The 22352-nt window shown below is 39.3% G+C and overlaps 1 protein-coding gene across 1 annotated transcript; it reads right to left on the bottom strand.

The window, feature by feature from the left end:
- Positions 1 to 1609: 1609 nt before the first annotated feature.
- Positions 1610 to 17612, bottom strand: LOC310936851 (ATP-dependent RNA helicase DDX3X-like; the record flags this gene model as incomplete). The annotated part of the gene is made up of 13 exons (XM_083901006.1): positions 17521 to 17612; positions 15512 to 15611; positions 15027 to 15162; positions 14818 to 14915; positions 13976 to 14062; positions 13724 to 13884; positions 13463 to 13607; positions 12160 to 12304; positions 6438 to 6623; positions 6193 to 6306; positions 5753 to 5906; positions 1853 to 1998; positions 1610 to 1689 (listed from the first exon to the last, which is right to left on the bottom strand). Exons 3-13 carry the CDS (start codon positions 15145 to 15147, stop codon positions 1610 to 1612), a joined length of 1437 nt encoding a protein of 478 aa, XP_083757132.1. The 5' UTR covers positions 15148 to 15162; positions 15512 to 15611; positions 17521 to 17612.
- Positions 17613 to 22352: the final 4740 nt, after the last annotated feature.

Raw genomic sequence — 22352 nt, 5'->3', positions numbered from 1 at the left:
TCAGACATTAGTAAATCAATACGTCAGTACATGTTTTGGAAAGGTGAAAAAGACATTTAGCTTCGTCTGTGGAGCCTCTTAAAGAATCTGCCATGTCAGCACAGGAGACGGTTTCCATTTTCAAATTTATATGCAGACAGATTTGTGACACCTTCCTCATGTCTGCACTATATTTTAGAGACTTCTCTTAGCTGCTGATTTACATGGCCATCTGTTACATAAATATGATGTGAAGGAACACAGTTTTAGGGAGAATACAGACAAAAACACAATGAAGACAAAATTTTAAATAAAAATGGATATCCCCTAGTACTTCGCACATACAATGTACTGTAAATCATATGTGTATATCTCTCTTGGGGATTAAAATAAGTTTAATTTAAGTGGTTATTTTTCTTCAGCCATATCTCAGAGGGCAAACATAGGGACGCTGCTAACCAGAAGTAAACCTGTGGCTGGGTGTAAAGAAAAATAATCCACTAAAATATAAGGATCTTTTCAATTTGTGGCCAGTTTTTTAAGAGGTGAGATTAAACAGCAACTAAGAAATAAAAAGAAAGAGATGGACAGCTGTACAAATGAAGGTGAAGGTGGAAAGGACCACACAAATCTTAGGAGGAACTAAAATATCTTAGTACAGAAGGATGGAAGGAGGGCTATATAAACGAGTATAAATAGTTCAATAACATGCATGTGGATATTTGAGGGTTTGAAGGGGGAGTGGACTAGGGATGGGCATGATTTTCCAACATTCAAAACAGTCGCTGGATTACGAAAGAATCCATAGGTTAATGCCACTAGCAGCCATTTTGTTCAGTTGTTTCCCAACATGCAGTGCTGCTCTACAGCTGAGGAGAAACATGCAGAGTCAGAGACTACAGCAGGTTAAAAAAAAAAAAAAAAGTTTCTATGTGCAACTGTTTTCATAAGTTATGCATAGAGCAGAGTGTTCCAGGGAGAGAGAAGTCACAGAACGCATCAAATTTCTTGAGACTAATCTGCTCTTTAAGTGAGAAAATACAGAAAAAAAACCTCAAAATTGAGCGCACAAGGTTGAATGCAACATCTGGCGAAAAGGTCTAAATAAACAAAGGACTGCTATATACAGTTTACTAAAATGGTGTGAAATATATGGTGTTAGATACATAATCTCCTCCCATCTTTGATAAATTATTGACTAGTTCCAAATTGGCTGCAAATACTAATTGATTAATCAAATGAATCGATTAAATCAACAGTTTTAATAACCGATTTATCGGTTTGTATGATTTTCCAGCTTCAGCAGCTCGTCGGATTTTCTGTTTTTTTCATCATTAAAACTGAAACATTTTGACAAGACATTTGAGAACATCATTACTTTGAAGTTTCTGACATTTAATGGACTGAACAACTAATGGAATTAATCAATAAATTACCAACAGCTTAATAATTTATGAAAATAATAGTTGCAGCCCTAGTTCCAAGTAATTATCGATTAGTCCATTAATTTGAAATGCCCATCCCTAGTGTGGACAAATGGAGTGCAGACAATACTGTGTGGGGAAAGGAAGGAGTACAAGTGAGAAGAAAAAAGATGAATGAGTGAAAGAGGGATAGAGGGAGGAGGAACCTAGTTGCCCCACCAGTCAACTTGAGAATGTGAGTAGTTGCCTCCATAGCCGTCACTGGTGTAGAAGTTGCCAAAACCACCTGAGAGGCAAGAAATGGGGTAACATTTTAAAAAGTAAATAAAAGTAATGTTTCTGTCAACTTTCAGAGTAGTTGTTGCACTTTTCTATGACCTTTAAAGCTAAAATATCATTTTATCTGGTACAATAATGATGAAATATTAGGTATTAAATCATTAAACTACTAAATACAATTGGATGTTCACCTCCTCCAAAGCCACGGGTTCCTCCATGTCCTGTCTGGTTGCGACCTCCGCGTCCACCAAATCCTCCAGCGCTGGATCCGGCAGCTGTTTGACGGTAATCGCGTGCTCCAAAACCTCCAGCAAACCTGGTGGTAAAATCATAAACATTATTTGTTAATGTGGATCACCATGAGTTGCAACTCTTCTTTCTCAGGTCAAAAAGTGGTTTTCAAATGGTCTCTCCTAACCCAAAATTTCGTCACATAACTGGAAAACAAAGTTTATACTGGCATAGTTTGATGTTGCCTTCTGCAGTTCCTTCTCTGCCTCACAACAAAACTCTCAAAAATAGTGCATAACTTTTCACATTTCTCTGCTGCTAATTTCAAATCAGACTTTTAAGGTCATTATTATGTATTATTATTCAGAAGTGGAGAAGACGGTGAGGCATAGGGTCGCAGTGGCTCTCACATCTGCAAAGTATGTCCCCAGCTATCTAGTCCAACTAGACATTAGAGTTTTATGGAAATCTTTACATCCGGAACATAATGACAACATAACATAATGATCATATCCAACACCTGCGTCTGCATCTCCAGATCCCCAATGCAGCAGTACAGCTAGCAGGCTGTAGACTTAGGGTAAGAGCAAGAGAAGCAGACTGTGCATCTGTGTACATAATGGTTGGTACAATAACGCCACAATCATTAACAGTCACTGCTCACTGGAGCTAGTGGTCTTTACAGCTGTTTACATTCCACCAAATCCATCATTGATGTGTAAAAATTAGATGAACAAGTACTTCGATGCCTTGGGTTTACTGGCAGATGAATATGAAGGAATTTGTGGGCTGATTGAAGCTGCTGCGCAGTTCAGAGTGTTGGGTGTAGATGAGTTTCAATTAGAGAGGATGCCTTGATTTGTAACCTTGCATTTATTGCCTATTGTATTTGATGCATTTGATTTGTTTTATTTATGTATGTATTTATTTATTTATTTAACAAAGCCTTTAACAAATCAAAGATTTTATTTTTGATAAAAGAGAGGTGAAATGCAATTTGATGTTCCCTTTGAGATAATGTTTTATGTGTGTATAAGTATATTGGAAAGCTTTGAAAAAAAACCAAACAAAACATTCCACCGAATGCTAATACTAGCATAGCGCTCGGCCTGCTGCAAGACGCCTTAACAAACAATGGACCTATCCGGACAGCGACCTCATCAAAGCCGGGGACTTTAATAAAACAGACCTAAAACAGTCTAACCACACCTATCACAGCATGTAAAGTGTCTGACCAGAGGGAGTAAGACGAAAGTATTAGTAAAAGTATTGCCTGGGGATTCAATGTCTCAGCTCCACGACTGCTTTGCATGGACTGACTGGGATGTATGTGAAGACCAAGACTTGTCTGCACACACTGGGACCATACTCTCTTACCCCGGATTTCCACTGGACGCGTTACAGCCGTGGCACATCAGCGGTGCGTTGCAAATAGCTTCCATTCTAATCAATGAGAGCATTTCCACCGAGCGTGCTGTGGAACGTCTCAGCAGCGTCCCTGAAGCGTAAATTTCAACAGCAGATCGCACCAGACAGGAAGACAGACTCAAAGTAAATATTTCCGAACCCCTTTCAAAATAAAACAATACGCAGGTCATATAGCCTGTCACAACTTCTCATCAACATTACTCCGTGACCGGTGCTGCCAGGTCAACAGTCAATTAATCAGAGCGTCTCGGAGTCATAATGTTCGACAAGAGACTTATTGTGACTGAAGTGGAGAAACATAAAATAATTTATGACACCAGAGCAACAGTTCTTCCACGAGAATGAAAGAAGCTGTGTTGTTGTTATTTCCTTTACACAGTCTATCGCAGGATCTCGTGAACTCGCATCCGTTCGAGATTATCGCATGATCTTCCGTGAATACCGCTGGCTCCCAAGGCACCGTGCCACTGCTGTAATGTGCCCGGTAGGGATTGCCGCTGGGCAGAGGACGAAGCAGAACCGCGCCGCTGACGTGCAGAGGCTGTAACCCGTCCAGTGGAAATCCGGGGTTAACCTCCTCTTCCCTGACCGTCTTTTTGGAGTCCCTGCTCGAAAATGACATGCCCAAACTAAATAGAGTAAATCTCTGCAGTTACAAGCTCTATGTAGGTTATCGTGATATCAAAATAAAGATAACACTTGTGAGATTCCACCAGAGGTGTAAGTTTCTGCAACATGTTCAGATATATAGCGCCATAGCTCTGGCTTACCTTGGTCAACTTCGGTTTAGATAGAATCAGGCCCAGTCTCCAAATGCGTGTGAATCACTTCATTAGCGAGTCAAAAGGACATAAATGTGTATGATGCATTTGTGTGAACATTTGCACTTCTCTATTCAGAACGATCTAATTAAGCTCTGTAATGATCAATCAGACTGGGATTTGTCCCCAAAGCATGCTGGGAAGTGTAGTTCTTCATTCAAATCGGTTTTGTTCTGGTGGAAATAACTTGTTTTGATAAACAGCAAAGGTAAGACAACATTTCTGGTTGTATTTTTTTGAAAGTCTGTTTTGCTCTTATTTTGGGGCTGGATCCATAAATCTTGGTCATAGAGTGATAAAAAGGATACCATTGAAATCTGTGGATTCTCCGCCATCCAACCAACACTTTTTTTGTTTACATAATCACGCTGATGCTCTGGTGCCGCTTTTCAATTCGTGTGCTGTAACAGTGTTTTCCGCTCCTGCTGGTTTGATCCACCGGTGTTTTAACTGTGTTTCGTGAACATAAGAATGGTTTATGAGCTTTTAGCTGATTTTCTGACCTTTCTGTGGGTATGCAGCATGTCTGTGTTTATTGAAGTTAGACATGGATTTATGACTTTTTTCCACTGCATGTGACACTGCCCCCGGTACCAGGGGAAACAGAGAAGAAGAGGTTAACTAGTACTAAAGTATTGAATGGACAATGCCACCATCGAAAAAAAAAATCAGAATCCGTCCGCATGCGCCTCGGAGATGCTGCCTTCAGGTCTGGAGCTAGATCTCTGTACAGTACAGCCAGAGCCAACTTAAAGAGGGGAATAAAAGATGCAAAGAGGAGCTACAAGAGAAATATTGAATATTGAGGATTACTTCTGACAGCAGCCCATGTCAGGTATGGCAGGTCTTCCAGCATCTCAAACTACAGAGACAGCAGCATGTCTGTAAACAGCTCTGCATCACTTAAACTCATAGTTTCAGTTACTATACAAGCACAAAAATAAGCCGCTGAAGGTTTTAATGTGAATGCAGACATTAATTGAGTGCAGCTTCTGCTCTGGTATAGACTGTGCTCTGTGTGTCACAGACACACCGATCCTGCAAGCTTTGAACTCACAGTGATGCAGAAAAGACATTTAACCAAGTCTATCCACAGTTAACACATCACAGATGAAAACATTATAATCACTAGTTGTACTTAAATGGGCTTTATGCAACCTTTAAAATATAAGGAAGCTTTGTTACTTCCAGTCGGTTGGAATTTTAAAAGGTTCCATTAGCAATTAAGACACCTGATATAGATAAAAAAACAAAACATTTAGTTGATTCAGTAGTTGTTACAATAGTTAAATATGTAGTCAATATGGCCTAAAACAAAAAAGTCAATCAAATGTCAACGTCACAAGGGGACAAAAGTGGAGCACGACAGCCACCAATAAATTCTATAATTTGTCACTTAACACTCCTAAAGATAGCAGGATATGCATTTTGGGCCACATTATCCAGCTTTGGCATGAAGGCCTTTGTGTATTACTGCACTATTATTTTGAAATAAACTACAGTGATTCAAAAATTCAGGTTGTGACTTTATGCCAGGCTGTCCCTGTGTCATGTTTGTTGAACTTTTCTGGAGATGTGCAGTGTGTTTACCTCTTAGAGCGCCCTCTGTTGCTGCTCTTGTGCTGATGTTCATAGGCTAGACTCTCGAGCCATGAGGGAACTTCCTGTTTGGCCTCAACCAGAATATCCAGCAGGTCTTTAGTGATGTTCCCATTCTTATCGTTGAAGAACGATGTGGCCAGTCCTGCGGTTAAAAAAGTTGCACAAAAAGCATCTGCACTTTAGATAGTGTAACAGACTTATTCTCTTTTTTACTTATAACAATTATAGTCCACAAATCCCCCTTTTAAATGTATTTTATTATTTTATGACATACAGAAAATATTTAAGTCCTTCCTCAGATAACGCGAAATATCTGTTTTTACCCACTTCTTATTAATGGATTTCTTGCCTGCTACACTTAAAATCTGATATAAAATATCTGAAGAAAGATGTATAATTCTAGTGACTTTGTTTAGTTGTATACTTACCCAGGTTTCCGACTCGTCCAGTACGTCCTATGCGGTGGACATACTCCTCGATGTCACTGGGAAGGTCAAAGTTAATAACATGCTTTACATTGGAGATGTCCAGACCTCGTGCAGCTACCTGAGCACACAAGAAGAAGGTGGACAAAATATCACCATTCAATCAATATTCTGTGCAGATATTTTATAAATATATACACAATTTCAGGATGACACATCAGTGATAATATAGAGCAGTTTGTGATTACTGACCGCTGTGGCCACCAGAATGGGACATTTTCCTGATCTGAACTGGCTGAGGGCCTCCTCTCTGTCTCGCTGGGAGCGGTCACCATGGATACTGGTACAGGCGTAGCCCTCCCGGTACAGGAAGTCCTCCAAGGCATCAGCGCCCTTTTTGGTCTCCACGAAAACCAGAGTCAGCGAGTCCTTACCTGATGAAGCCGAGAGAAAGACAACGGAGGTTAATAATTAATGGGGAGTAGAGAATCATGGCTGTACCACCACAGACAGATATAAATAGTATCCGTAAAGGCCAGAGGGATTAATGACATTTTTCCTAGGGATGCACCGATACCACAAGTATGATTACTTAATGAGTACTTGCTGATACTGATTAAAAACTGGAGCAAAAGTAAGGAAATAACTGCTGTTTAAACATTTATTGTCTCCTCCAAAAGTATTGGATGTGTGAGGACTGTTCCTTTAATTAAGATCAGTACTTCCGCTTTTATTTGCAGGTATTTACATAGAGATATGTTAACGTAGAAGCCGGCCTCAGTGGAAAAACCTTTGCGTTGATTCTTTAGATGTTTTATCAAATGACTAGTGTTGGAGGAGCTACCTTTTTCTCCTCCTCTTGACAGCCTAACAGAGCACAGGTTGCTCTACTTTTGCCGTCATCGCTCATCTTAAAGTATTTCCAAACTGCTGACATTGTGACACATCCACTTACTGCCACACACCTGAAGATATACGCAAAGCGGCATCAGGTGCAGCAGTATCGAAGCAGGTTTACAAATACGAGCATCACACATGATACTAGTATTGGTATGGGTGCATTCCTAATTGTAAACTAATAAAAGTGACAAATGAATTTTTTTTCAAGTTAAACATGAACACTGATCTTGTATTATTGAGTTATCTTGCTCTAAAGGTAAGAGTTCAACACAGGAGCCTACAGTCCTCAGAGCCCCGAAGATATCAGTCAATAAAACAACCTCACTTGAAACAACAACCTCTCATTGTTCTTTCAGGTCCTGCTGGCAGATTACATGTCTACCACTGAGGCTGTTTCAGTCAGTGACATGATTAGGGTTGCAAAATTGAAGGAATTTTCAAAATTGTAAACTTTCCATAGGAAATCGAAGGGTCGGTAGGGAAGGTAACTATAGTTGGTAGATAATATATTGTAGCATAATCTTGTATTAAACAATCAGATTTGATGCAAATACAGTTGAATAGCACTGCTATTCCTCGATCACGGGCACATAGCACACCCCCTACCTACACTGCACATTCCTCCATCACATGACATCACAAATGATTTCTAGAAACCTGAACTACTGAAGCTACACTATAAGCCCAAGGACATTATCAAATCAAATATATTTATATAGCCCACAATTACAAAACACAGTTTGTCTCATGGGGCTTATAAAGTCTGTGAGGAATATTTTACTTAACATTCATGTTTTTGTTTAATGACAGAATTGATTGGTCAATTAAATAATTCATCATTGATAAAGTTCTACTCACAAATTAATCTGTGTGATGTATTTGTAATTGTATCATTTGTATGCTTGCTTATGCCAAAACTAAGTGTTTATATACATGTATGGCAGTTTCTTTAAATTATCCCAAATGTCCAGTTATAAGTGTCCATTCATTCCCAAGGAAAGTTTCCAATTTTGAATATTTCCAAATTTCCTGAACTAGAGTTCCCATGGAAACCTTCTGGAAACCCTAGATGTGATACATAAACTGTAGTAACATGCACCATGAGAAGTAAATTATCACAACACAATGTTCTTATGTGAAACAAAAGAGTGCAACAGGCAGCAGTGGGTGCAGGGTGATTCAAAAATAAATGGCTACCACAATCAGGAGCCACTGATGGAAAGAGTTTAGTCAGAATTATACACTCAGGTGAGATTGTCATGTGATAAGGTTTGTGTCTACTTGTTAGCTATTGACCAGACTCTCTCCATCAAGGTCTGACATGAAGACATCACGGCAACATACTGTACAAAGAAATGCCGCGGCCACCCCCCACCCACACACACCAAAAGTCTTGAAAACACACAACAGGCATGTAGACCCATGAAATGCTACACAGAACAAAAGTAAAAAGTAAAAATAACACGATAAACATGGGATTCTTCGCCTAAAGAGGAAAGAAAATAAATGCAGGCAAAATTATTTCAAAAATATGGAATGAAAAATACAGGTTTCTTGATTGAGGATCTTACCAGGTTTCTCTATGTTGTCTCCAGCATTGTCCTGTACCTCGCTGGGGATAACTTGGGATAAAACCACCAACATGTAAACTCACTCACTCAGTCACCAATGTAATACCAGCTCTGTGTGTTTTATGTTTGCTTCATTTAACAAAAGCTGTCCTACAAGGTTATTATCCAGACTGAAAATGTTTTTTTAAATGGGTTTAAACTGAAATAACAGGAAATATTTGTTGCGTCTGTTGTGGTACAAATACCTTCTTTCTCCCCTCTGACCAAGCTTACACGTACTTAAATGAAATGACATTCATAAAAACGGTTAGCAAGTGTGTTGCTAATCCTCTGCAAGACAAGTAGATGTTATTTGGGCCGGTAGTTTAGTTTTTGAATCTACAATAATGATACCTCCTTTAAATTAGGGCATACTTTATCTTTAGACGAACATATGTCAATAGAGCTCTCGAAGTCATGTGACTCAGTTTCTACGAACAGCCAAAGATGCAGCAAAAATTAACAGAACCAGTGCTGGATTCAACCTGTATAATTTCACTGCAATCCACGGAGATCGTCCAATATATATCGCAAAACTTGACAAACTGAATATATCTGATCATTATAATGCTCCGGATGTGTTTGGAAAGCGCCGGAGAGGCTATTATTATTACTATATGTTATTCCAGACCTTCAGTATCCCAACATCTTCAACTTGCTGTTTGCAGTTATTACTCTACATAAATGTATTATTTATTTTAAATGTCATTTAATTTACTAAAACCATAACTGTGGAAACTGATCTAAATATCCTTTCCCTGGTATATGGTGAGGGTCGCATCAGTGCATTTCAGCACCTTATTGCTCCTTCACGGAGGGGGTTTCATATTTAGATTTCCCCAGGGAGCCGATCAGGTCACTGTCACTTTCCACCTTTTTGATTAATAAATAAAATATATATTATAGCTAATTTTGGAGAGTTAGCCAACACAAATACCACTATTGACATTAACAATGTGAATGGAATGTTAGACAAAGCCCGGGGAAAAATAATTGTAGTGTGGCACGAAATCTCCGGCGGTCAGTATGACCGTGCACAGCCAATTAGGTAAGACTAATAATAATTATCATCATATTCTGATTGCCTTTTGTATAATTAATATGAAAAACATGTTTAAATGAATACACATAGGCCTACACTTTGGGAAAAGTCTGTCAACCTGCGCTCCCTACAGCTGATGGGGACGCTGTCAGATCAGCAACTTCCATCTTCAGATCCCCAAAAGAAATAGCAGGGATTCATGACAGGTGAGATTCAATCAGGGCACACTGAAGTTAAATTACCCTATAAAATCAATTATACAACTAATTTAGAAATGCATTCGGCACCATGCCATGAATTGACAAATGAATTTGTTTTAGTAGGCTAGCTTTAGGAAGTTGGTTATTTGTAAAGATCTCTATACCGTCAGAAAGCCTACGCAGTCAACAAAAGAGCTACAAGTGGCTCTTGAGCCATAAGTTCCCGACCCCTGGGCTACAGTATTTAAAATAGCATGCATATACATTAGTTATATTCTCGATTTAATTTTTGTGAGAAGGATGATCGCCAATTTGGCAGTATTGTGGTTTTAAATATGGAGAAACTACTTTCTTACAGTCTAAGTATTTAGACTGTATGTCGCTTTTTCCACAACAGCATGAGGTGTCCCCCACTGATCTGCTAACTTAAAAGTTATGATGCCATTTCACATAATGGAAAAAACTTAATTCAAGGACATGATTGAAATGCTGGATTGCCAATACAAAGTGCCCAGCAGACAAACATTTTACCAATATGGCCTACCCCAACATGTTCAATAAAGAGTGGACAGCAAAGATTTTCTTACTCGCATCAGATTTATGGTCTAGCGTTGACATTTCTCACAGTAGTAGCCTACTAATACACAGCAATAAACCAATATTACTGTTGTTACATGCCTGTGACCTCACCTTCCTTACAGTATGCAAAAATTAAATGTGTTGTATGAATATGAAAGCAAATGGTTATGTATTGAAGCTTAAGAATTTACTAGATGCATCATTTTGGGAATTTTGACAATTATGTCTATTTATCTGTTTTCAATACACTTTGACCATTGAACTTTTAACCTCTGTAGTGCAGAACGCAAACAACTGCGCACTGAGAAGGTCGCACATTAAGCTTATAACGTGAAATGCGTTCTGTCGATGTTGCTTTCAAATGAATTTGTCTTATTTCAATTGATGCGGTTGTTACAGCTTAATAAAACGGATGAAAACGCAGCATTTCTGTGCAAGCTATATTTAGTCACATGGGGAAAATGTATTTAGTTAACTTAGTAAGTTAGAAATTTAGTATAATTATTTTGCATATTTTGAGATCCTAATCAAGTTATTTTGTATATAATTGCATGTATATAACTGTTGTGTGGGACAGGTGCCGCTTAACTTTGTGCCATGTGAGGTGGGTGGAGGAAAATGTTTGAACTGGCTATTTCAACAACTTTTCTATGATTTCATATCATGTGGATTTGTTTCATTTAGGTAGTTCATGAAGTTAATTAAGAAAGCAGTTTCAATCATGTTTGAATTGATTAAATAACAATAAAGATTGTTTTAATTGATGAAGTGACAAGTTTTAAGTGACCGAACGATATGCATTCAGTAGCCCTGTCTTGTAAACGTCTGTTTTGTTGTTTGTTTTAAAATATCTCTACAAACAGTAAAGCTGATCGTATAATAGCCGATCAACTAATTTTCACAAGATTATTGAGCAAGACCCATCAATCGGGCACTTTCTCGTGGAGGATTAATTGTAACATTAACATGCTTGAGGTTATGGCACAAAATGCAACCAAATTACAAACATTTAAAACATTTCTTCTTAAATGTAAAATATAAGGCAATAACTTCCTATTTTTTTCAATTCAATTGAATAGGTCCTGTTCTTATACTATTTTTACAAGTGTTGTATACAGATAAAAATTAAAGAAGGGAACAACATCTTATCAGTCCTGGGAAGGTGTTACACAAATTTCACGATAATGTTGTCTATCACGGCATTTCGATGATATTAAATTTTGGATATCACCCAAGGCTACTGGAATATACAGAATAAACAGTATTTCTGATTTTCCTCCAAGTACAACCAGCGTAAGCTCACATACCACAGTTTGAGAACCTTGGGTCGAGTATACACTATATGTCTATATAGGTAAACAGCATCGTTTTCTGACAGGACCTGCCCTTGGTAGCGTGGCGTCAGCTATGGGAGCTCTAGACCCAATGTTCTGAGCTCCTTCAAAATGGCTGACAGACAAGGTTTGGTGATGGACATTACGCTGAGCTAAACATGAGACAGCAATGTGCTAGCTGAGATGTGAGGACAACAGAATGTTAATGGTAAACAGAAAGTGAAAATAAAAACTGCACTGTGTATGTATATGTGTGTTTTCATCATACAGGCTTTTAAAGGGTTATTACTACGAGTTTGTCTCACCTGTAGCACTGAGCAGGTCCAGGAGGAAAGACCTCTTATCACTCTCTTCCACCCACACCACTTTCTGAGTGATGTTCTCTGAGGTGGAACCTACTCTGCCTACTGCCAGGAAGATGTACTCCTCAAGGAAATCCCTGGCCAGTATCTGCAAGAGGAAAACAGATTTCTAGCAGTGCAACAATTTTACAATATTCAATTTACTTTTTATTGATCCTGTGATGTTTTACAGAGTAAACCGTTTCTTTTACCGACTGTACTTTTTAACCAAAATCTCAGTCGGCGGAAAGTCGGAAGACTGCAACAATGTTGCAGCCTGCTGCTCTCGCATTGCTTGCCGCTCGAGCTCAACTGAAACAAGATGGGGATACTGTCGCCAAAGATCTGCTGACACTGTGCTGTGTTGCTTTACTCTAGATACGATGTTGCGCTGCCTGAAGCCTAAAAAAGACTGAAAAGACGGCCAAAAACTTTTATCACCGAAACAAGACCAGTGAAACGATGTTGTGATGACGCATGCAAAAACTGCGGCCAGATTATGAACACACCGTGACACAACATCTATTCTCGCCCCCTTTGAGCAGTTAACTAAAGAGATCAGCTGACTCGATGCATCCGTAATTCCCTTAATTGCAGCACTAAATCGTTTTATACACGGCGGTTGAGACCACGGAGTGAAAATAATGCAGTGTGCTCTGCTCACCACGTTTTACTAAAATCTACTCAGATCCCCTGCACCTCATCGCGACTGAACTCGATCCTCGAAAAAAGGCCCATCTGTCTGTACCAGATGAGAGGCACACTATGATATAATGTTCTATAATTGCAATGCCTTGACTTCAGTAAGTAATGTACACACAGTCCCAGCCATGACAACACAATTAGATTAAAAAAACAATGGTACAGAATTGGCATTCATTTATAATTTAATAAAGTTTTGGTTTCGGCCAAGTTTTTATTTTGGTGCATCCCCAGTTATATTGTTCTTGCCAATAAAGATGTTTCTTGTTCATTCTTGTTGCCCTATTATTACCTCAAATTTTCAAATGCTCTGCATGGCTTGCAATTTTCAACATGGGGGGAGAAGGGGGACACACCCTCTAAAAAAATCCTAGCTAAAAGCCTGCTAAAGAGCGTACCCAGCTCCACAGTTCTGTGACTGGTTGTGTTGGTTGTCATCTACATTATATTTTTTATTATCAACATAATGTATTGTGTTTTTATTATATTATCAGTAAGTAACAACTCAAAATGTGGTGGTGAAAAAAGTTTGTTGTTGTTGTTTTAACCCCTGCTGCAAACAAACCTGGATCTCTTTAGGAAAGGTAGCACTGAACATCATGGTTTGACGAATGCCTTTATGTGGCATAGTGTCTTGTTCCACGATGCGTCTTATCTGTGGCTCAAACCCCATGTCCAACATACGATCTGCCTCATCCAGGACCAGGTAGCTGCATTAAAAAGGGTGAATAGAAAATTCAAATAAAAAGACAAAACATTCATCTTTTTGCATAAAATATATATCATCACAAAAAGGATTTCATCCATTATTCTGTCCATGTCTTACTTGCAGTAGTCCAGTCCAATCTTGCCTCTCTCCATCATGTCCACCAGTCTTCCTGGTGTAGCCACCAGCAGGTGGCAGCCTCTCTCAAGGTCTCTGATCTGCTGGCCAATATCTGCTCCTCCATACACAACACAGGGACGTACTCTGGACCTGTAGGAAAACTATAGATAGAACAAAAAGAATGAGAAAATGGACTAGCAAATAAATGTGTTTGTTTTTTAAATGTATAAATTGTTGAAAAGTCAAGTTCACCTTCCTGGCTTCATCATATATTTGTAATGCCAGCTCTCTGGTTGGAGCCAGTACCAGAGAGATTGGATACTGTTTACGTCGCCCGTACTTTCCAATCTCCTGTGACAGCACCACAAAGGAAAAGGAGATATCACTCATAGGTTATTTAACTGTTTCAAGATTTGGGACAAAACAATCCATTAATCGGGAAAATAATTGACAGATTAATCGATTATGAAAATTGTAAGTTACAGCCCTCATTCCTCTGTCAGTAAGCTTTGGAAAAATGTGAACCCTCTACAATTTTTTCAAAAACCATTACTGACCACAGTAAAAACATTTTAAAGTGAAAAAAAAAAAGAATCTTAAATAAAATCATTATAAACCACTAGGTCCTAGAATTAGGGCTGGGCAATATGGATATTCTATCTACTGAGACTGAAGGAATTGCTTTTGATTTTCCATGGTTTTAAAGGCTGTTGCATTGATAACCATCTTATTTACTATATTAAACTTGTGATATAAGCTAAATATATACATTTCTTTAATCATACTAATTCATTAATTGATTCCACAAAATAATCGATTATGAAAATAATTGTTTGTTGAAGCACTAAGCACTAGCACTGATGCATAGTGCTTGCTCATTGTGTGTCTAATTGTGAAGTTTCTGACTTACTGTGTAAAGATAATGCATGTTGGGATTTGGCACTACACAAATACAGTTTGATGTGATACAGAGCACATGCTGATAAAGCGCCATCACAAGCACAATTTTATTTCATTTATTTTTCCTGATGGATTACAGATAAATATAAAGGCTTTTGTCCATGTAGGAGAGGGACTGAGGTGGCTTTACTCACCTGTCCAGAGGCTTTAGCTGCATTAAGAGCTTCCCCTGGTCCATCAGTGTAGATCTGGCTCAGAATTGGCAGCAGGAATGCTGCAGTCTTCCCAGAGCCTACAGGCATACAACCAATGTCTTACATCCACATTTATTCATTTTTTAAAATGTCATCACCTTAAAAATGTGATACACTGTTTTGCACTGCATGTTTATGTGTGTTCTAACCTGTCTGTGCGCAGGCCATGAGGTCTCTCTTTGACTTGATAATAGGAATGGCATGTTTCTGGACAGGGGTGGGTCTGGTGTATCGACTCAGAGCGATGTTTCCTATGATAATCTCACCCATATCCACATCTTGAAACTACACAGCATTAAACATACAAATGTTAAGTCTCAGTGTATAATAAGATTCTCAGAGTTCAAGTTCAGTTGTTCCCAAACACTGGGTCAGGATCCTCTGATGGGTCACGGGAGATTTCTTTTGGGTACCCAAATTCGGAATGTCCACAACATTTTATTTCAGATGTATGTGTATATATTTTCCATAACATGCATAAAATATAGTTGTAACTCATTTATCATTGACATCTCTTGACAGGATTGGTTTACCAATTCAAAATATTAGGTGTCAGATACAGCTGTAAATAGTCACAAATGAGTAAAAATTGGGAAAGTTGGGAAATACTGTTTAATAAACAAGAGTCGCTTACAATCTCAATGTGGTGAGGGCAGTTCTGCCCCGTGGCTTCAACAGGAATGTCGTCATATTTCTCAAAGTTAATGCCAGTGTTACTGCCAGAGAACAGCTCACTGTGGAGGAGCAAAGGAGAAACAGAGCAGGTGCGTTTATTTAAGCCAAACTTGCACAAGTATCCTGGGTATAAACTGAAAAAGTGATATGAGCATATGCCATACCTTGGCTCACTTGTAATCATAAAACTGAAGGCATTATTTTCCACTGTGCTGTAATTGTGCAGGTCTTTTGAATAGGGATGGGAATCGAGAACCGTTCCAACTGACCGATTCCATCGGAATTGTATGCCTCCAACGGTATCGAAGCAGCAGGAATACTGCAACGGACAACGAGCCCCACGCGAGTATAAACAAGTCTTTAATGTTTCTGGTCAAAGCTCCACTGCGACCTCCGTTGACGACGGTATCGTAACTACTCATTTTCATATTCAATATCCTGCATTAGCACACCGTCGCCTTGCAACTCCAAGCAGCATACATAGTTATAGGCACAGACAGACTGACGATGACACAGATCGCTCTCAGGCAGCTGGTCCCTCGACATCGGCTCAAGTTAAAAGGTGAAGTAAGTAGTTTATAGTGACATCTAGAGGAGAGGCTGAAATTTACAACAACCAACTGCACCTCTGCTCACCCCCTCCCTTCCCTGAGCGCTACGGTATCCTCAACCGGTCAAATGTCGTCCTCGTCGTCTTTCTCTGTGACAGCAGATGAGGTTCTAGTATTTATTCAGACAACGAGAGGGAGGGGGAGAGGACGAGGACGAGGGACAGCTCTTCATGGCCGCGGTAGAGCTGTCAGAAGCCGGCGAGGGAGAGGGCGAGCTCCTGCGGCCGTAGCAGATGAAGCGAGAGAGAGTGGAGGCGGGACTTCCGCTACAAGTAAAAAGAGACGCTTGATTTGTTCCTTCGCGTTTGTCTATACAGGCTCCAGTAGAAACATGGCGTCTCGCTGCTAACAGTTGCAATGCAACAGCGGCCCGTGACCATGTTATTTTACATGACTTTTTGAAACACTACGAAAATGAAACAAAAACTATTATACAGCGACTAGACAATGCAGGAGCACATAATATGTATAAAAAAGTGGATTTTGGGTCATATAAACCCATAAATACTACGCAGTGTCCCTTCAAAGCTTGCAGTAAGTTACATGAACAATGTTATTGTGGCATACATGACTATTTTTCTAAAGAGGACTGTCCACTGTTACTTAATTTACAATATCCCTTTTAAGAAAAGGAGCATTAATCTGTAATTTAGCATGCAGGCATTTAGCAAGTATTACATTATAACATATTGTCAAGGTGTTGTTCAGTATGTTCACAGTCTTGTGCAAACATACTTCCATTCGATTACTACTCAGGAATCGATAAGAGAATTGATAAGGAATTGGATTGATAGGCAGAATCGACAATGGCATTGATAGTGATAAAAACTTATCAATTCCCACCACTACTTTTGAAACATGAAACAAGCTATGCCAATCAAACTGAAGCAATGTTATTAAAAAAACGTTGAGGTTTTGAACCGATTTAAAATCTATGCCGATATGAGTCATGATTTTTAACATCTCCAATTTTTTCCCTCATCAAACTGCAGACAACATTTAGTCTCTGTTGCAGTGAAATTCATGTTTTTTCATACCCAGATGCAAAAACATTGTACAAAATAAATACAAAATAATAATTTAAGAGGGCTCAAGCATAGAAGTCTTTCTGCTCAAGTCATTAGTAAGTGTTTGCCAATATCCGATAATACATTATACATTCCCTAAATCCCAAAATACAATACTTGCTCTTGGTATCATCACCAAGCTAGCTACTAAAAAGCAGTAAACTCAACTCATCTTTGGTCATTTAATGTTATTCCTTACCAGAAAACCATCATCCCGATGTTGTTATTTAAATTATCGAACTTTCACTGTGTGGACTATGCCTTTCATGACCGGATAAACCCTGACTCACTGTTCAAGGCGCTCGTTCCGTGGTGTCGGTTTGGACCAGTCTCCCTCCTCTCGAGACTCCTCCACCCAGCGGCTGTTTCCTCCTCCTCCTCCTCCTCCTCCACCACCACCACCACCGCCACCGCCAAACCCACCATGATCAAACCTGAGTGTGATACAAATGTAGATGTAATGGTGCTGGTTTTCCAGAATTCCGAAAAATGTATTTTCAAGTTAATTTAGTATATTAAAATAATTCATCGTGTGTCCTTACCTCCCTCTATTGGTGTTGCCTCTGTCATTGAAGAATGCTGATTTCCCTCGGTTGTTGCCAAAGCTGTTATAGGCTTCCTTAGCTGTGTTCCAACCACCAGCATCTAAGGAGACAAAGAAAACTATAGTGCAAGTACACAGATTGTACACAATCAGGAAGTGGATGTACTGTATCAAATCTACAAAGAACCATCAGTCTGCGGGTGTGTTTCACTTAGTGGTCATGAAAAATGTAATTTGTTTTTTCAGCTGGTTTAGTTCATATTCACAAAGGCAAATTTCAAAAGCCTTATAAACTGTAAACAAAAGTCGTCAAAAACACCACTCAATTATTAGTCAGATATGCAAATCCATCCAACTGTCACATCTGTTGCAATGTCTACATCATGGAGCTTCAGCCGGTTCATGTTGATCTGCCCTGCAGTACTGGTGATGAGCAGCACCTCCCTAATGGCTGGTGGGTGGTCAGTGGGTGGTCAGTAGGCAGGTGTGAAGGAACAGCTCCAGCTTTGGTGTTCTCATTCATATTACCCAGTCAGACACTGGAAAAACTGGGAGAACAACGTCCATCCCGCAGGTATGTGAGGCCCCAACTCTTCCTCCAGAGATAAAAAAAACTATGCTTCCAGTGAAAGGTGCAGATAGTTCACATCAGTGATGCATCGCTCCAGATTTCAATTGCAAGAGGTCTAAGACAAATTCTTTCAAGCAGACCAATGTTATGTTACTTGGTAAATGGTCTATATTTATATAGCGCCTGTGAGTGATAAAAAAATGCCCTGCACATCTCACACGCTGGCAGCACAGCCTTCAGGAGCAAAGTGGGGTTAAGTGTCTTGCCCAATGACACATCGGCATGTAGACTAGCGGAGCTGGTCTGCATCAGAGGTTTTGAACTACATTCATATTGACCCAAACAAACCATACTAAGGGGATTTGATTTAACTGCATTAAACAAGGCAGGTGCGAACACACCCTCATTTTAAAGGAGTCATATTATACCCTATTTCACCAAGTTAACCGAGTTCCCTGGTGTCCTAATGAACATGTCTGTGACATGCTTTAGTCAAAATACCAAAAGGATGAAGCACCACAGCAGCTCTTAACCACCCTGCCAAAACAGCTCCGTTTTTTTAAACAGCAATAATTTACTATATAATGTGGTTTAATTGTACTAAATATTAAATATTTTCTTTTAGGATAGAAAAACCTTGATTGGATGTGACAATGCTAAGGCCCACCTTTATTTTCATAGCCACCAAATCCCAATGGTTGTGTTGGGTTGATTGGGTTGAAAGCTCCTCCCCGGTTACCACGGTAACCGCCTCCCCCAGCACCACCTCGGCCTCGCTCCAAGCGAGGCGGGCCCCGAGTGAAGGTGTTAGCGGTCATCCGGTTGTCATGGTAGCCGTTGACAAAGTTGTTGCGCGCTCCATCCCAACCATCTGCAGAGGGAGAAATGACAATAAGTTACCCCAGTGTCAGACTGGTATAAATAATCAGTACAGATGCAAGAGTGAAAGTGCACTTTCAGTTCTTGTCGATTGTATTGTTTGTCAGGGCATTCACTGCAAGCTCACCTGAGTAAGACAACTGTATTGTGAATGTTGAAAAGTTGGTAGAAGTTGAAAGAGGAACTTACAGTTGGCTGGAGGCGCCATAGTGAAGACACCTTGTCGACCAGCAGCAAAGGCATTTCCTGCTGGATAGTAAGAAAGTGCTTCAGTTTTGACTTTTTATCAGTCACAGGTACAGTTAATAAAGGTGCCTTGTGGAGTTTTTGACCACTGCTAACATTCCACTGCAATAGTTAAACAATGTTATGGCCAAGTCTTTGCTCTCATCTTGCCATGGTTTCACAGTGCAGTGGCAGTTATGTCGAAAGAAAACTGCAACCAATGCACAACAATAACGACACAGGAGAAGAAAAATGGGATAGAACAGTGTACTATTTCAAATATCCACAAAAGCCTCCTTTGTTCAAGTTGTTTTGTGGAGGGAAATATCAGTATTCACACAACCAGTTTTGGTGAATAAAACTAAAATTGAACATTTCTTTAAAACTCCGCAGGACAGCTATAAAGGGATAGTTTGGTTTTTTTTGACGTGTGGGTTGTATGAGGTATTGACACATTATCAACAGTGAGGTTCACTGGATCCCAGGATGCACTCTTTGCTATGGAGGCTAAAACATTACATATCTATCAATAAATTAGTAAATAAAATAATTCAAGAGGAACTCCACTCAGATTTTTGAAGCCGACTCCGCCCAAAGCCTGAATTAGAAAATTTTCAAAAAGTGGGCAGGGAGTTATCAGTGAGTGGGGAGGGGAAGGAGGAGGGGTGAGTGAGCACCACTGGGGGAGTGATCGCAAATTTGCACGGAGGAGCATGCTGAGCTCACAAGGACTCTTTCTGTGATGTAGTAAGGTGAAATTCGATGTTGTGTCAACACGCGAGATTTATTCTGAAAAGTAACCTGGATGTTTATTTTCCACTTCCTCTCTCGCTCGTGCTGAATTCCGCTGAATTAATGCGGCTCTGCCTGGAATAGAAGCGCTGTACTGTACACACTCGCCCCCACCCCCCAACACACACACTGCTGTGTCGCTGGGGGGGTGGCTCGAGGAGGACGGTTGGTGACATAGAACCGAGAAAAGATGATGACACAGTAAGAGGCAGCTAATAGGAACATTCAAATGTAATGGGAGGTGTTTATCCAGGGAAGGCAGTACAGACACCCACAAAATGCAATTTGGATATTACCAAGAGTTGGACCTGGATCCGTGAATAATAAACGAGATAAACACATACACTAGTTTTAACCTGAAAAAAGTGGCTTAAGGGTTTAGTTACTCTTTAATAAATAATGCAATAAAAGGTAACGATTCATACTGCGTACTTGGCTAGGTCAGTGTTGGCAATCGATACCTTATGAAACCCACACTAAAAAAAAACCTGAACTATCCCTTTAACTGGACCCCACTCACCATTTTTGGAAGCATCATTGTTCCTTAAATGTGGAGGAATGTATCGCCCTGTAGACAGAGACAACACCAGTAACTGAGTTTCCTTCCATGGAGGTCTCAGAATCTAAATGCGCCTTATCATGTCCCCACAAAATAACACTAATCCCCACTGTGATAAGTGCAGGTTGTGAAACTACAAAATAAAAGCATACAGTAGGGGTTCAGTGCTTCCCAAAGCATACCATTAAAAATAAATTTAAAAAAAGATGAGATGCACTGTGAGCATTCATTTTTAGTTTAGTTGCCTTGTTCTGCATTTTAATTTGAAATGACAAAAAAAACTTTTAAAAAGATTGTTTATCTTAAGGACTTGTGATCCTCGGTCTCATATCGATTATTAATCGATTGCTATTTTGATAATCCACTATTTTCCGCTTCTTAAATGTGAATATTTTGTGGGGTTTTTGTTCATGTATGTTCATGTACTGATTTTTGAGCCCCATTGTCATCATCTATTCAGGACACATCAGTGTCCTCCTTACTCCTCACAGTAACAACAGACAATTCCATCTCTAAATGGCAGCTCTCAACCCCCCAGAAAACAGAGCCACATCAACAAACACTGTAATAACAACAGCTTGAGAGCCATTTACTTTGTAGCCTATATATTTACAGCCTTGACTGTAAAGTTCTCCTTTTGTAAATCACATTTTACGGTTGGAAATGTGATTTTAAGTAACTCCTTGGCTTCAGCATATTCCTTTTTCGGTTACAGTTTCTTTATAATTTTGTTGTAAGCAAATGTTGACTGTAAGTCTGTGGTAATATTTGCCGATCAATTGCACATAATTTAAATATTTTAAATAGTAACCGAAATAAAACTATTCATTCATTCATTCATTCATAAAGCAACAGGCCATAAAATCCTCCTAATATATCACAGAGACTCAGGAATAATATTCATATAACATAATGAACTCACCAACAACAACAGTACAGCCAAAATGTTTGCATAAAAAAAAATATTTTGCAGGTTGCAAATCATGTTTATGTTTTGAAATCATGTTTTGGCATGAAGCGCCACCTACCGCCTTCTACCAATCATTCCAGTCAGTAGAGTCTCAGCTGCCGAGCAACCACGGGTTGAACCAGTTACGTCAAAAAACGAAACCAAAAAGACCTCGGTATTTTGAATTTGAATGTAGTAACCGTTTTTGGCCACATTCTTACATTTAGCGCCTTTAAAGTATTGTCACTCTTCTTTGAGATGTGCAAACATTTCAAAAGAAAAATATTCATGAGCCCAGTGAAACAATGTGTGCAACTGTATACGATTTATCTTGTATATTGAGATATATCCGAAAACAAATTTGATATTATTTATAAGCCATATTGACAAGCCTTAAATAAATGTTGATTTTATTAATATTGTGATAGACCAAGTGTGATATATCAATATCAAATTATCCAAAATGTTTAGCATATATTAAAAGGTATATATTTTTCCCCATCACCCAGCCCTACTTTAAATGGTTTTGAGCAAAAACGGAACTTGGGATACATTTTCTTTAAAGAATTTCCACTGGTCAGGTGTGCAAGTGAACAAAAACAT

The sequence above is a fragment of the Microchirus variegatus genome, assembly GCF_963457635.1.
Source record: "Microchirus variegatus genome assembly, chromosome: 1".
Taxonomy (NCBI): domain Eukaryota; kingdom Metazoa; phylum Chordata; class Actinopteri; order Pleuronectiformes; family Soleidae; genus Microchirus; species Microchirus variegatus.
Note: the sequence above shows the minus strand (reverse complement) of the source record. Positions and strands in the feature narration are given on the sequence as shown.